The following is a 15,796-nucleotide window of genomic DNA, read 5'->3' on the forward strand; positions in this document are numbered from 1 at the left end:
TCTCCAGAGCCTTCTTTTCTCCAGGCTGAACAACCTCAACTCTCTCAGCCTCTTCTCATAGGAGAGGTGCTCCAGCCCTCTGGTCATCTTCATGGCCCTCTGGACTCTCTCCAACAGCTCCATGTCTTTCCTGTACTGGGGACCCCAGAGCTGGACTCAGTACTCCAGGTGGGGTCTCACAAGAGTGGAGTAGAGGGGCAGAATCACCTCCCTTGACCTGCTGGTCATGCTTCTCTTGACACAGCCCAGGATATGGTTGGCTTTCTGGGCCAAATGCACATTGCCAAGTCATGTTGAGCTTCTCGTCAACCAACACGCCCAAGTTCTTCTCCACAGTTGTGGATGGGATCATCAAACTGATCTGTGTTTCAGAAAACAAACAATCACAAAAGTGAGTTTTTACTTATCGGTCAGTTTTATCCAGCCTACCATGCATCTCTTTGAGAAGAGTGGCTGCAGCCCAGTGGGCAGTATTGGAGTGAGAATAAAGAGTTGGGGAGGATGGGATGGTTGTAAGATGCCAATGTTGCTGAAAGAATATTTTTTTTTTCTTTTCCTTGAAATTTGGCATGGTAGCCAGAGGAGCTTAAATACAGTCTTTGACAGCAGTATGACTGCTTGAATAGACTGCTTAATTTAGAGAATTATCTCTGTGCTTGTCTGTCACTGATGGATATTGCCAAAATGATCAAAGAAAAATAGGACGTTGTCTTTAAATAAGGCACTTTCTATGTTCTGTAGGCAAAACAGGAGCAATTTGAGATGAAATTTTTCTATACTTCTTTGTCTCTCGTTGTGAATTCTAGATGTATTGTACATGCTTTGGCTGCTGAAAGTAAGTGTTGGCTGATTTAAGCTTATAGGCATGAATTTTCTTTAAAACTGATGTAAAGAATGCAGATGATCTACATAACTTCGTTATGAAATGCTCAGCAGAGTTTATGTAAAATGCAAATGTATATGCTCTGGGACACTACCATTTTTGTTGTTTTTCATTTCCAGTTATGCAAGCATGAATAGAAACTGAAAAGAAGAGCTATGTGTTTGTTTTTATTTTCTTGTAGATGCGTTGTTGGTTTTTTTAAATCATTGTTTAGGTGGGTTCAGTATCTCTCATTCCTTAAACCGTAGTTCACACTCCTTATTGGTAAAAAAGGCATTATTTTTGTTGTTTTTCTTGTACTTGATGGTGGTCTGTTTAGAATTACATTGGTCCTCTCATTAGTATAATTATCTAATGTCCGCTTCTGTACTCTACAGCTCAGGGAATTAGGTAGCTGTAACATTACAGGTAATCAAAAAATATGGATGGTATAAGAGCTGGCAAGCACAGTGCAGCAATGCTCAGCTGTATGTATGGAATAGGAATTGTGGGGTCACTTCAGTTCTGCTGTGCTGTTGTGCTGTGTTCCAGGAGGGCTGGCTGGGTTAAGTGCAGCTTTGGACCCAAGGTGTTAAGCCTTTGCATTTATAGAATCATAGAAAGGAAGGGACCTTAAAGACCATCTAGTACCACTCCCCTGCCATGGACGGGGGCACCCTCTGCTAGACCAGGTTGCTCAAAGCCCCATCCAGCCTGGCCTGGAACACTTCCAGGGAGGGATCCCTCTCCTCAAGGCTGCGCTCAATCCATTCTCCACCAAGCCTGTAGTTGTGCTTGGGATTGTCCCAGCCCATGTGCAGGACCTTGCACTTGGCCTTGTTGAACTTCATTAGGTTTGCATGGGCCCACCTCTCAAACCTGTCAAGGTCCCTCTGGATGGCATCCCTTCCCTCCAGCGTGTTGACCACATCACACAGCTTGGTGTCATTGGCAAACTTGCTGAGGATGCGCCCGATCCCACTGTCCATGTAACTGATAAAGATGTTAAACAGCGCCAGTCCCAATACTGACCCCTGAGGAACACCACTCGTCACTGATCTCCCCTGGGACATTGAGCCATTGACCACAACTCTTTGAGTGCGACTGTTCAGCAATTCCTTATCCACCGAGTGGTCCATCCGTTAAATCCATGTCTGTCCAATTTAGAGACAAGGATGTCATGTGGGACAATGTCAAAGGCTTAATTGTGGCATGCGCATCTCCTTGCTTGCTGTGGTATTGGGGTGATTGCCCAGTCTGGAATGAGATAATCATCTGTCTGTGGCTGTACCAGATTGTCACTGGAATTGCTTGGGATGTCTCGCCATGCTTCCTAGTGCAAAGAGGTGCAGGGAGATAAGGTGAGGTTTCCCTCATTAGTGTGATATCAAGGAAGATCTGGCAAAGTTAGCTCAGGTTCTTCATGGAAGTCATTCTGCACTTTGGAGACGATTGAGAAACAGTATAACTACTTTAGGGTTATGCTTGCTTTCTTGTATCTATTTTGGAGTTAATCCATAAATAACTGAGTTGACTGCTACATAGTTTCTTTTGGATAAAAGTTCTTAGGACTAGGCTCTTTAGCAGTTAGACGGCTTCTGTAGGCACTTACGAAGAAGATGAAAAAATGGGAAAGAAAAAGATTTTAAAACAATAGAAGCAGCTAGCAGGATTCAGAAGGGGAAATGGGGACAGAGGGACATGGCCTGGGGGCTCTCGGAGTCAGACCATTGCAATAAGACAATCCAGTATCATGTTTTATTAAATGGAAACTGTTTAACATTATGCTGTCTTCTTAAGACAGGCTTAACTATTCTTAGACAGATGGGATTTAGCTTATGCCACTTGTGCTACTGTAGGAAATATTCTGAAACTTTATATGAAAAGTTGCCTAGTTCTGACAAATTGATCTTAAAATTCCCTTTTTTTTGCTCTGCAATCCTAGCTGCAAATCCCATGCAACATAATTTAATAAAAATGTACAGGCTTTTTTTTTTTGTTTAGCAAATTAAAAACTGTGTAGTTTGTTACAGCTCAGAATACTTATGAATATGAACAGCAGAAATGGTGGAAGAAAGTGATTTGGGAAAGGTTTTTCTTGCACGTAGGTACTAGTGGACCAAGAGTAGGCTTGAGGACAGCATCTACAATCCTGAATTTGCCTCAGAGGTTGAGTTTATGTTGGTGTTTCCATGAAGTCTTTTAGTTCTCAAAATTACTTTTCCTTTTAGGGATGGAGGTAGTGTCCAGCACCCTTCTGTAAGAGTTCATCTTTCAGTCTCATTTTTTACTCCCGCAGCCCTGACCCAACATGAGCTGTCCTTGTCTGTGAAAGTTCTTATCCCAGTTTCTTAGGTTTAGTTTCTTAAATGCATATTTTTTGGGGGCAGCCTTTGAACTGACATTAGAAATTATCAGTGGCATTTGGCTATAGTCCTAATGTGAAGATTATGGATTGATTGCACTGTGAGAATTAGCTCTGTCTGCTATGAATATGCTCTTCTTGCCCTGCTCCCTGCCTTGGTGTGTTGTGTCTGCCCTCCCCCCCCTTTCATCTGAGATTAGGGACAGAAAAACAATTACCCCTTACCGCAGTACAAGTGTTAACACCGCTGTAATTCTACTTTGGTGGTGTTCAACTGCTCAGAAACATACAAATGTGGTTCACTTAGTTTGAAAAACTGCTGCTCAAAATCTGAATTTATTAATAAATTTTCAAGGATTTTCAAAATTAATATTTTACAGTCCAGCACACTTTGCTTTTTTCTTAGCTATAATTTTCTATAATAGGCACATGCTTCCTTTCCACTCAGTACTTTTTCTCTTAATATGGACTTGCCATTTAAGAGGCTGTTTCTAATTTGTTTATGCATATTTGACTTAATGCAGTACGTGTATCCCACTGACTGTTGCACATGAACATTATTACTTTATCTAGAAGAACTTTTTCTTGCTCTAACATGACATAAACAACAATGCATTTTTTCATTTTCTGTGATTTGTTATTTGGTGCCTTGAACATTAAATTGTTGTCTATCTTTTGCCCCAGATAGCAACTTGAAACTAGTGCAGGAGGAGACTGTTCTTGTCATTCATCTGAAAACAAATGGGACTTATCTGAGTGTGCATAAGTTACGCTGTTTTAAAAGGAAGTATTTATGTTCTTGTGAAGTATTATTTTTCTTACCATTTTAATACAACAGGTAGTGATGATGTTCATTACTGAAAAACCGAGTAGATTGGATTTGTTTATTTGATGGGGATATATTTCACTCATGTCTTAAATCCTTGTTTGTGGGGTCTTCTGGGGGCTGTATTTCAGTTGTATGAAAGAACGATGAGAATTCTGTTGTGTTTTATTTGTTTTGTTGTTATTTTTAATCTAATTATATATGATTTCCATATAGATCTGCTTTTGATGAGCAGGGCTTATCTGGTAATTTAATTTTAGTTAAGAAAGCTTTTTTTAAGCCAGAGTCATTTCTTATTCTCCAGGAAACTAGAATAAGAAAGGCTGTGGTTGATGCAGTATTAGAGTACATAAATATAATCTGTGTTTTGTTTTTATGGGATATGCTGCTTGAGTATTGTCAACTGAGCTTTCATTTATCTTTTGAATTAATTAGTACTTTTTCCATGTGTTTTGGCTAAACCATAACTGAAGTGATTTTGGTGTTCTGTATTACTTAAACTGAGATTCTGTCTTTCTGTTAATTAATGATACTTTTTCTACATGTAATTTATTTCCTGTTAATGGGATGTTTTTCCATATTTTTGCTTTGCTTAGTTTAGCATACAATACAATGCATTTTCTGTACTTCATAATGCTTTTATGTTGTTCTCTAATCAATATCATAGTGCACTTTGAATCACTGATTGTCTTTACCGTGCTCTAACATGAATGGTCCAGGATATTTTTTTTAATTATTTTATTTTTTATCTCTTTCTCTTGTAACCACTGGTGTTGTGGCAAATGAGATACAGGTGGATTCCGCTTGCTGCCTTGAGGCATGGAAGCAGAGCAACTGTGTTTGGCACTTTGCTCTAGATTTACGTCCTTCTGATGGTTCTCCATTCTTCCCCTCTGTCTAGTCAGGTGCTTCAGGCATTATGTGAAACTTATTTATACACTTTGGCTTTTTTCTCAGAAGATATTTCCCCTGATTTGGGTTGGCAATTCTGCCATTTGTTTGTTGATTCATTTTCATTCTAAATCTAAAAAACCAACAATTTTTCTCACAAAATATGATTTATTGTCTTGCATAAAAATGGGTGTCAGGCTCTCAGAGTATTACCTTTTGTTCAATGTAAATGTGTTCAGTGTAAATGAAAGTGTAGTATTGAGAATAAACAGGTTCTGTATTGATTCTTCCCCCACCATCATAAAGTCTGATAGAACTCAGATCCGACCTGTACAAAACTGCTGAAAATAGAGCTCTGCCTACACCAGCAAAGAGCCTTCAATAACTTGGATAAAATTGTACTCATGACTGTGGGGCAGGGGAGGTAGCACTGTGCATTTGACTCCAGCTTGAAGAAGACATCTCTGTTCATGTTTACCTACCTTGATAATTAGAAGGGCTGGAATTGTTTCTGATCAAATTGATTATGCTTGTTTGAGAATGTATTCACCTTGGGCAACTGGACATTTCAGTCTTCCAGTCCACAATGGCTATTGTGACTCCTATTTTGAGCTATTCAGTGCAATACTGTAGGTTGTTACAGTGCAATACTGTAGGTTGTTACAGTGCAACTCTTGAGAGGAAGCCAGTCTTCAGTGTAGTGATTTTGTTTCAGGATGCTGTCAAAATAGTCATTGCCAACATCATCTCAGCATATGGTCCTTGATTTTTGGAAATGCTGAGCAGATTGGCATATTCCAGCAACGCGTTTGGATTGTAATGTAAAAATACAACTTAATTGCCAACAGTCCTGTAATATAAAAATGAAGCATTTGGTACTAGGATGGTGATCAGTAAAAGTGGAATCTGTGCTGTTTGCAGTCAGCTGGACAGTTTGGGGTTTTGTACAATACTTGAGAAAAGAGCAAAGTCTCTTATTCTGACTGTTTCAAAACTCTTTATGTCTGAATTTCTAGAACTTCTGGCATTTGAGTAGCTGGGTAGGGGGACTGTACTTGGGGTACCTCTCTGCACTTGAAATCAACTCCAGAAGCCTATTCTAGGAGTTGGTATCTTACTGAAGAAGACCACTCCTGTGAGAAGGGAAAGGTTTGTCTGCCATGAACATAGCTGTCCAGAAGTTAATTTACAAAACTGCTTGCAAAGATTCCAGTGTGTATTTTTGCAATGGGAATCTTGATTTGTTCTGCTTCACCCCTTGAAATCCATTAGGTACTCTTCTGTATAGAGGCATTAGAAGTGCTTAAAGCAAATGTGAATGGTCCCACTGATTTGTAATTAAAATGATTGTTTTCAGGTGTATATCACAAGTATGGTTTGGGTTTTTTTTCTTTTCTTTTGTTGGATTGGGATGGTATTGCTAGTGTCTGATTGAAAGGAATTAAAGGAATTGGATATGAAAGGTATTAAAGGAATGTCTCTATCCTACCTAACTTCACTCTCAACTTCCTCTGTAAGCAGCAGTGTCAGATTCGGTAATATATTAATATGACATTGTCTCTTGTAGGATAATCATGGGTCAAACCGGAAAAAAATCTGAGAAGGGACCAATTTGTTGGCGAAAACGTGTGAAATCAGAATATATGAGACTGAGGCAGCTCAAGAGGTTCCGACGTGCGGATGAAGTAAAGGTATGTCATCTTTTGGTTCTATTGCTTAAAAAATTATACAAAAATTGATTTTTTTCTTCTGAAATATGAGTTGTCCTGCAGTTAATGCCTGCAATAACAATTTCATGAAGTATTTTGTTAACATAATGAAAACTTGTCTTAACTCTGTGATCTTATAAACAGGTGTGAATCATTTATATGTGATTGAATCAGACATGCTAAGTATCAGAAGAGACTGTGGAGAGCAAGTATGGCAACTTCTTTAGCCACATACTCTTTATAATTCCATTTAGAATTTAATTCTATGCTAACCCTCTGAATCTGTAAACATGAGAACATGATTTGGGTCAAAGAAAGGGATAATGAACTATATTGAGCCTCACTGATATTTAAACAAAGTTTGGCTGGTTGAGTTTTGAGCACCTTTTTTTTTTAATCCTGTCTGATTTTTGTTTATTTTTCTAGTAAATGTTATAATGCCTTAAAATGCTAGCAGGTGAATTTAGAGTCTTTGATTTATTTGTAATGTTTACACTTGTGATTAATTTTTAGAGTATGTTTAATTCTAATCGTCAGAAGATACTGGAAAGAACTGAAATCTTAAATCAAGAATGGAAACAACGTAGGATACAGCCAGTTCACATCATGACTTCTGTGAGCTCATTGCGCGGGACCAGGGAGGTTGGTTAACATGTGTTGTGGTAATTCCACTTGCAAGGTTGTTAGCACGTTTTTGTTTTATTACTGGAAAGTTGGCTGTTCGTTTTTTTTTTTTTTTTTTTTTTTTTTCCCCCAGCATAACTTGGCAGCTAAATATTTTTCGTATGAGTCTCTTAAAGAATTTATTTATTATCTACTTTGATCATATGACTTCTAGAAAGTAATAGATATGTAGCAGGCTACCTAGCTTTCAACAACACACAAAAGTGAAAGTCCTTTATTTCTGCTAGTGCTTGGATCATACCTCAGCATCCTTTAATCAAACCATTTTGTCTCACTGATATTGGGAGTTTAATCTTACTCCTCTTGGAGTTGACTCCCAGTGGTATAAATGAGTAGTTACTTTGGTTCTTACTGAGTTGAAGCACACGAAAGCTGTGAACATGCCCACTTGACAAAATCTTCTTTATATTAATTGGAGTCATTTAACCACAGAGGTTCTAAAAGGACTTGGTTGAGTTCATGCACCCTTGTGTTGCACAAGCAGACTGAATGCTAAATTTGTGAAAAATACTTCCATGATTGTGATGCAATTTGAGCACCTAAACTGGCTTTTGTGTTGGTAGCTCAAACAGTGGTTTAAGCCTACTCCAGGTTTCTGTATTGAGCCCAGGTTAATTTATCTTCTTTCTCAATTGCTTTTTAGGCACTTCTCCAAACTTAACCAGTTTAAAGATGTTTCATGTACAGTAATCTGAAAAGCTAACTCCTTTTCAGTAGGATGCAAACAAAAAGACTTTACTGTGAATAGGTTAAACAAAACAAACCAAACACTTTCTCTTCAAGGAAATTTGTCAGGTTTTCCTTTCCTAAAATTTTAGTGGGGAACTGGGGTCATGTGTGTCACAGGGGCATTCACATGCCTTCAAATGCAAACAGGCAAGGACCTTTGCCTGAGTGTTTTCTTTTAAATGTGATTTAATATGCAATTACATGCAGTTCTATACCTATTATATGGCACTGTAGGATCAGAACTTCTGATAATAATTGACACCCGATTTTCACTTTTTTTTCTTAGTAAAAGATCACGATCATTCCTCACCATTCTTTTATTTTAGCTTGATTCACTATTCTTTTATGTTGATTTTCTGCCTAAGTTGATAGAGCACACTAATTACTGCATTCAAATCCAGTCTCTATCTCATGAATCAGAACTCTAATGCTTGATTTAAGCTTGCCATGATTTATAGTGAGAAAAGTGAGACAAAGAAATGGTGGAAGTTTTAAAAAGGTTACTTTAAAATCTTTTTTTCTTATGATGCTGAATTTTTTCAGACTTGTGTAGGACACTGGCTAGAAGTTTAGTGACTGACCTGATGGAAAGGTTTTGTGAAAGCCTTCATGTGTTTGGTGAAGACTGCAGGGCATTTCTGGTGACATAGGTTTTCTCCAACAGCTAATCCAGTCAACATCAACCAGAGACCATAACATGTCCTGTGCTAGCCTAATAAACATTAAGCTGAGTTCCATACCAAAACAATGGGACAACATAACTGGGAGTTAGTACCAAACACTGTGAGTCATTTTGACATAGCTCATTTGTGAGCCTGAGCTTTCTAGTTCCAAAGATAAGTAATTATTTTTTTACTCTCGTATTTTTCTTTAAAAATACATGAAAAATATGCTAGATGGCTGCTAGCTAGAAAATTAAACGTTAACATGAAATGGGAATAAAGCACTAGCATAGGACAGTGTCTTGAGTATTGATTGTACACAGCAGAAATCTTATTTCATTTGCTACAGATTAAAAAGAAAATAAATAAATCTGGCTTGTGTCATTCTACCGGGGTACTGTCTCTGTATACTGTTTGTTACATTACTTTGTGTATTTCTTTAGAAATGTGAAGCTCTGTTCATCTTTCCCTTCTGGAAAGGAGAAAGATCTTTTGTCTCCACTTCCTTTTTTCCTTTCAGGTAGCTATGATAGCTGTTCTAAACTTTGTTTTACCTACCTCCAAATCCTCTTTGTACTTTCCCTAGTTTTGTATGTTCCTGTCTGTTTTTGTTTGTAACTTTTTTCAGAGTTCTTCATACTGCTGTCCAAGTATTTGAGAAAAGTTGATCGGTGTCTATTAACTGTTGAATAGATGCAAGAATACTTAGAAGTTGTCCGTATTACTATGGCATGTTTATCTTTTGGAGGCTACATAAACCTCTGAATCTCAAAAAAAAAAAAAAAAGTCCTGTAGCTGAAAAACTCATCGACATGCCTGCAGTTGTATATTGAGACTTAACTTTCATTTTTCTGTTGTACGCTGTGAGCATAATCAAAAGCTTGAGGGTACGGTAAAGATAAACAGACAATAATGGGGAAACAGAGCAGGAATTAACAATACATATAGAGGATTTATTTCCATAAGATGTCTTGCTGGCATTAAAGTAAAATTTTATTTTATTTTTTAACATAAGTACATGATTTCTGCAGTGTATTGATCTGAAGCCAGGGGAATTCAGTTGCCTCTCTGATGGTTTGAATAATAACTAGTGTAGCAGCAGCAGGTACTAAATCTGTTTTGAGATAACAAACATAATTTGTATTATAGGTTGAATAGTCTGAGTAAAATACTATTGTAACCACTTAATAAGTGGAAAAAACCCGTCGTGATCTGTTAGCAAAGGTATTGGCATAGAAATACTTATTGCTTCTTTTTCCCTGCTAAACCTATTATGCCCTAAAAATCTGATGCATTTTTTAAAGGCTGATATGGCTAATTTTGACAAACACTTTGAATTTTGTGCATTGTAGAGTGTTCTCCTGTGATTTTTTTTTCCTTTCTTTTTGTTTCTGATGTTGCTATGTAAGTGTAACTTCAACCTCTTATTTCAGTGCTCTGTTACCAGTGACATAGATTTTCCAAAACAAGTCATCCCACTGAAGACTCTCAATGCTGTTGCTTCTGTGCCTATTATGTATTCTTGGTCTCCCCTTCAACAGAATTTTATGGTAAGTTTAAAAAAGTGCTGGCAGGAAAAATGTATGGAGAAAAGGGAGGCTTTAATTTTAGAAATAAACGAGCAAATATCTGTTGCCAGTTATGCTCTCTATCTTTTTGGTATTGGTATTAAGGCAGTAATAATCAGAAATAGGGTCGTGTGTCCCCCCCCAAAATAAAATAAAATAAAAAAGTAACTTTGCAAACTAAACCTCTGTCCTCAATGAAGTATCTCTAAAACCTTGATGTAAAGAGACTCTAAGTTTATTTAATTCAGGTGACCAATTGTCTTGTATGGCATTTAACAAATGTAGATTTATTTCAAAGCATATAATTAGTGTAATGAGAAATGTTTTCTGAGGGATATGAATGTCTTTATGTAAGACAATCAACCAACGTACCTGTAGCAGAATAGTAATTCTTATGGAATAAAGAGAACTTAATCCTGAAATAGTCTCCCCACATAATGGTCATTCTTATATAGCAACTGAATATAGCCTTTTCTTCTGATTAGCTTCATTGTATGCAGAAGCTATAAACATTAGATTTCTGATGTAGGTATTTCACTTATTTGTAAAGCTTAGCTTATTACAAATCTTTGTCACATCAGTTTGTATATGATCACCTTTGCTGACTAGTTATTATGATAATAATTGTAGCAAAGTGATTTTATTAGTATATGGACAGAGTTCTTCCACACATTTTTCTACTTGCTTTCAATTCATCAATGTTTCGATATTTTGCACTGCTGCAGAATCATGATCATCAGGAAAGTTTACGTTTATTTTCTTAACAATAGAAGGTTCTTCTGTAGCATTGGAAGATACAGCTGAGTATTAAGGTCTGTAAATTGTACTGATAAAACATGGGAGTATTAATGCATTTAGTCTATCTGCAGACAAAAAACCCCAACAAGACAGTGGAATTCAGATTAAATTGTGAGGCATGTTTTTGCGCTTGCTGTTTAGACAACTTGAATTTAGAGTCTTTTTGTATTGTATTTTCTTATCTCTGGCAAAGCAATAAAGGGGTAGTTTCCATTGCACATTACTGTGGAAGAGAACTAAGGAATGGAGAACGAACTTATCAAATGCAAGCTTCCTAAAGCTAGCTAGCTTACTGTGTTTCAATAGTAGACGCTTTGTGGAAACACCCTGCTAACCCTCATGTTAGGAGCTAGTGTCAGTATCTTGAGCCAGTCACCACTAGAGCAAAAAATTGCTGAACAAAGATGAGGGTTTTGGTTTATTTCTTTGGTTAATGGTAAACGTGCTAAAGCATTGAAGCCAGTTAGTTAACTGTAATAGCTAGACGCTTGTAGATTGTGAGAACAGCAATGCAGAAATGGTCAACTGAAAACGCAATTTAAAATTGTTTGATTATAACTGTTGTTACTAGGTAGAGGATGAAACTGTTTTACATAACATTCCATATATGGGAGATGAAGTGCTTGACCAGGATGGTACCTTTATTGAAGAACTGATCAAGAATTATGATGGGAAAGTGCATGGAGACAGAGGTGAGCCCAAACACTCAGGTATACTAATCACTTCTTCCTATATAAATAATTGTTGTCAGTGTTGCTTGTTAAGGCCTGATGCTTGATTGTTACAGTAGTATCTCTAGAATCCCTACATTGTGTAAACATTGAGTATAACAGACTTCCTTATTTAAATATATTGCTTTGCATTTTCATAACACTGCAAAGTATTAAAGTAGTAGTAAGGAGAAATTAAGTATATTAACTTTTTCCCTAGACCATACAGTGATTCATCGTAATGCCTAGGTACAACTTGGAGAAGTTCTTGGTCTTGTTTTTATGCCCAGAGCTTTGGAATATAATAGTGTAATGTTCATATGTGTGTCCTGCGTAGCAGAAAGTGACAGGAGAAGTATGCAAAACCCTGATAATGACAACATATGCAAATGCAATTTGATAAATTCTTGTGGGTTTTGGTTGTGGCTTTTTTTTTTTCTTTAAGGAAATTATTAGCTACTTAAAAACCTCCTTTCTGTAAGTCAGCTCATGGAGCAAAGATGTATCCTTCTGGTGGTACACTACATATATGTACTCTTAAGTGTGGCTTACCTCTTATTCTGTGTGGGAGCTGGACTACATGCGATGTCATCTGTCTCTGATTATATTTCTGTTAATGCTGGAGTGACTGAGAAAGACAAGTACTTTTTTGAGTACATTGCGTGCCACTCATGAAGGTTAAGCTTGCAATTCAATAATAAATGCTACTCAGTCCTATGCTAGTCTTGTTAATGTCCTCAGGATAGCTGGTGCCTTTATATTTCATGAGGAACATGAAATGTTTCATGGGGTTTTGCCTTTCGATATTTTTACAGATTTACTGATTGCTGACATCCTTGTCAGAGAACTGGTTATGTCAAAATGGTGACATTACTAGTAAATATCTTCTATTATTGATTTAATTTATTATTAAATGAGTCTAGCTTTGAAATTAATCTTGTTTCACCATCTTCAGTCCCAAGCTTATGGCAATTGCTGTTATTATTGGTCCTTCAAAACTATATATCAAAAGTAGAAAAGATGGTTTTTAGTCTCCCAATAACTAGTATTATTGTGTGACTGTAATTAAATGTAAATGCTGTGGGAATCTGTAATTCAGAGGCATTCCCATGTAGAAGTCAGAATTGTAAACTAGCTCTGTAATTGTACTTTTGGGAGAGAAATTCATACTAACCTGTGTGTGTATATTAAGAGTTCTGTTTAAAACATCCAAATGAAATACCTGCCTGTTTTCATTGTCTACACAGGAATAAAACTATTAGTTTCCTTCAAGTTATAGTTTGACATCCAACCCCAGTCCAGGCTTAAAAGGATAAGCACTACAGTTCCCACAAAGTTCATGGTTATTTTTTTTGAAAAATAACAGCAGTCTCTGTCAACGCTAACTATGATTTTCCTCTCTGCAGAAATGCCTTATTGTCTATCTGTGCTGCCCTCTGAATTTCACAGCAGAATATAAGCTAATAAGCAGATATATGCAGCATTATACCGTTCAGTTTTCTCTTGAATTTTTTTGTATATGACTGTATTCTTTTTTTATCACCTTGCCAGCCAGTGGGGTCTATATTGGGGAAGTGGATGCTATGGCACTACCAACCAAAAAATCTCTCTGGAGATTCCCTAGCTGTCCAAGGATAGCTTCATAGACTGTTTGCATGCATTTCCAGGCTGGTTTGACCCAACCATGTTAGAATTGGGATTCTGGCATAAATTCTCTTAAATAATGTAGCTAGTAAGTAATTTTTTTATCTTCCAAGGAAGGGATATTTCTTTATGTCTACTGGTATGAAGCACAAGGGATTGGGAAAAGAAAATTTTCAACAAGTTTCCTTCTCCCTTTCCCAGTTGTCAGTCTAAGAAATAAATACTAAGTATTTTTAACTCTTCTCAGTTTGCACATTGAAACTAAGAGCAGAAAAAATAAAAAATTGTTTTTCATAATTTACAGCATTTGCCATAATTTAATTCAAGTGTAGGGAGAATTAAAAATACTTCATATGTGCCTTGTGCTTTTCTGCTCACTCCCAATTTTGCTGAATTTCAGAATGTGGATTTATCAATGATGAAATATTTGTTGAGCTGGTCAATGCACTCGGTCAATATAGTGATGATGAAGATGATGATGATGGAGATGACAATCCTGATGAAAGAGATGACAAGCAAAAAGATCGGGAAGGTAACAGGATGGGTAGGTCTGTCTGCAGACTTTAAAAATTAAAACCAAAAAACCCTTTTCTTTAATCACTCCACAAATTTGTTAAAACCCTTCTACTGGATAGTTTTTATGTCTAAAGTAGCGTCATTTTCTTCATCATTTCCTTTGCCATTTAGTTCAAGTTTTGTACAGACAATACTACAAAGTGTGCTTTTGCCAGTTTTTGTTTATCTGTTTACTGAAACAGTCAAATGCACCAAAAATCAGTCAGGTATCTGTCTAATAAATGAAATATCATTATTCTAAAGTAAGCAGAGTTCTGAATTGCCATCTCCATCTGCTGGTGAAATAATGGTTTCTCCAAATTTTACTAGTAGAGTTCTCTCAGCAGGAAAGATCACTTAGTGCAGTTTAAGTTGTATGCAATTTAGAAATTAAAACCTTTTTTCCTTCTTTTTTTTAATTAAGATTTTGGTGAAGTCTCCCTTTCTCTGAACACCTCCTTGAAGTAGCAAAGGAGCAGATACATAATTTTTTGTTTTTCAAACTTTTGCTTCTTTGACAGAGAAAGTGAGCCAGCCACCTCGGAGATTTCCTTCTGACAAGATATTTGAAGCCATTTCCTCAATGTTTCCAGACAAGGGTACAGCAGAAGAATTGAAAGAGAAGTAAGAAAGTATTTCTTAGGATATATTGCTGTGTTGCTTTATGAAACAAAGATTCCTTGACTTCATTAAATATTTCTTGATTAGGAATGGTCCCCCTTGCAGCTAGGTTCTGTGGCAGTTGTGTAACTTCTGCAAGTGATACTTGAAGGGAATTGGCTGTTCCCACCAACTGAGTCAAACAATACAAGGATGTTTATTAGCCATCCTTTCAAACTATTGAAAAGTGGGTGCTTGCATGTGTTTAATAATCTATGTTGGTTTTTGAGGTGGTAAAATAAAAGCTTCTGTTCTTAAAAAAAAAAAAAATGCCGCCTCCTTTTTGGAGTTAGTGAGTAATGTATATGAAGAGATGATGATCTAGAAAATAAATGCATTCTTTCCTAGCCAATTTTATATTTGTATTAATGAGCATGGAATTAATAACTTGTCACATCACTGACAGAATGACCTTTTTAGCTGGTACATATTTCTTAATATTTTTTTTTAATTTGTCACTGAAAATGCAGAGTGGTACTGGAATCAAAATGTACTCTTTTAAATTTTAGTATACTGAATAAATAAATTCTATTTTTCTTTTAAGGTACAAAGAACTCACTGAGCAGCAGCTTCCTGGAGCTCTTCCTCCTGAATGCACACCAAACATAGATGGACCAAATGCTAAATCTGTTCAGAGGGAGCAAAGCCTGCACTCTTTTCACACACTCTTCTGTAGACGCTGTTTTAAATATGATTGCTTCTTACATCGTAAGTACAATTATAGTGTCCTTGTATATCTCTTATTTTTTTTACAAGTCAGGAAACTTAAAAGTACCATAAGATGCAATACAGAAGGAAGGAAAGAGAAGAAAAAAATAAAAGAAGTAATATCACTAAAGTTTATGAAAATAACCTGTCCATGTTGGCATCATTTTGCAGTGAAAACTGTATCTCAAAAAATGGAATGCACCTGTCTGAGGTAGGAGTTCAGGAGTTGATACAGAATTCCTGGCTTGAACCAACCTGTAACATTACTTCTTTATTTATAGTCTTCAGAAAACTATGTTGTTTTCTTCCACTGTTTCTGTGCTAGACTTTTTCTCAGTTTGTGCATGGAGAATGGAATATATTTCTCCATAAAAATACCTGGTTATTTATCAGATTTGCTTCATTTTCCAGCAGAGAGAATGAAT

The 15,796-nt window shown here is 36.6% G+C and overlaps 1 protein-coding gene across 7 annotated transcripts in view; it reads left to right on the forward strand.

The window, feature by feature from the left end:
* EZH2 (enhancer of zeste 2 polycomb repressive complex 2 subunit) overlaps positions 1-15,796 on the forward strand; it is a 51,231-nt gene that overhangs the window by 15,510 nt on the left and 19,925 nt on the right. For 2 of the 7 annotated variants that reach the window (XM_054817825.1, XM_054817824.1), the window contains exons 3-9: positions 6,512-6,635; positions 7,167-7,295; positions 10,162-10,278; positions 11,666-11,786; positions 13,849-13,992; positions 14,525-14,627; positions 15,208-15,371. In XM_054817825.1, coding sequence (XP_054673800.1) covers positions 6,512-6,635; positions 7,167-7,295; positions 10,162-10,278; positions 11,666-11,786; positions 13,849-13,992; positions 14,525-14,627; positions 15,208-15,371 — 902 coding nt within the window. Of the gene's footprint in view, positions 1-6,511; positions 6,636-6,797; positions 6,863-7,166; positions 7,296-9,171; positions 9,249-10,161; positions 10,279-11,665; positions 11,787-13,848; positions 13,993-14,524; positions 14,628-15,207; positions 15,372-15,796 lie in introns of those variants that run through there. The other 5 variants (XM_054817828.1, XM_054817829.1, XM_054817826.1 and 2 more) reach the window with 5 other exon arrangements.

Source organism: Grus americana, chromosome 2 (assembly GCF_028858705.1).
Source record: "Grus americana isolate bGruAme1 chromosome 2, bGruAme1.mat, whole genome shotgun sequence".
NCBI classification, from domain to species: domain Eukaryota; kingdom Metazoa; phylum Chordata; class Aves; order Gruiformes; family Gruidae; genus Grus; species Grus americana.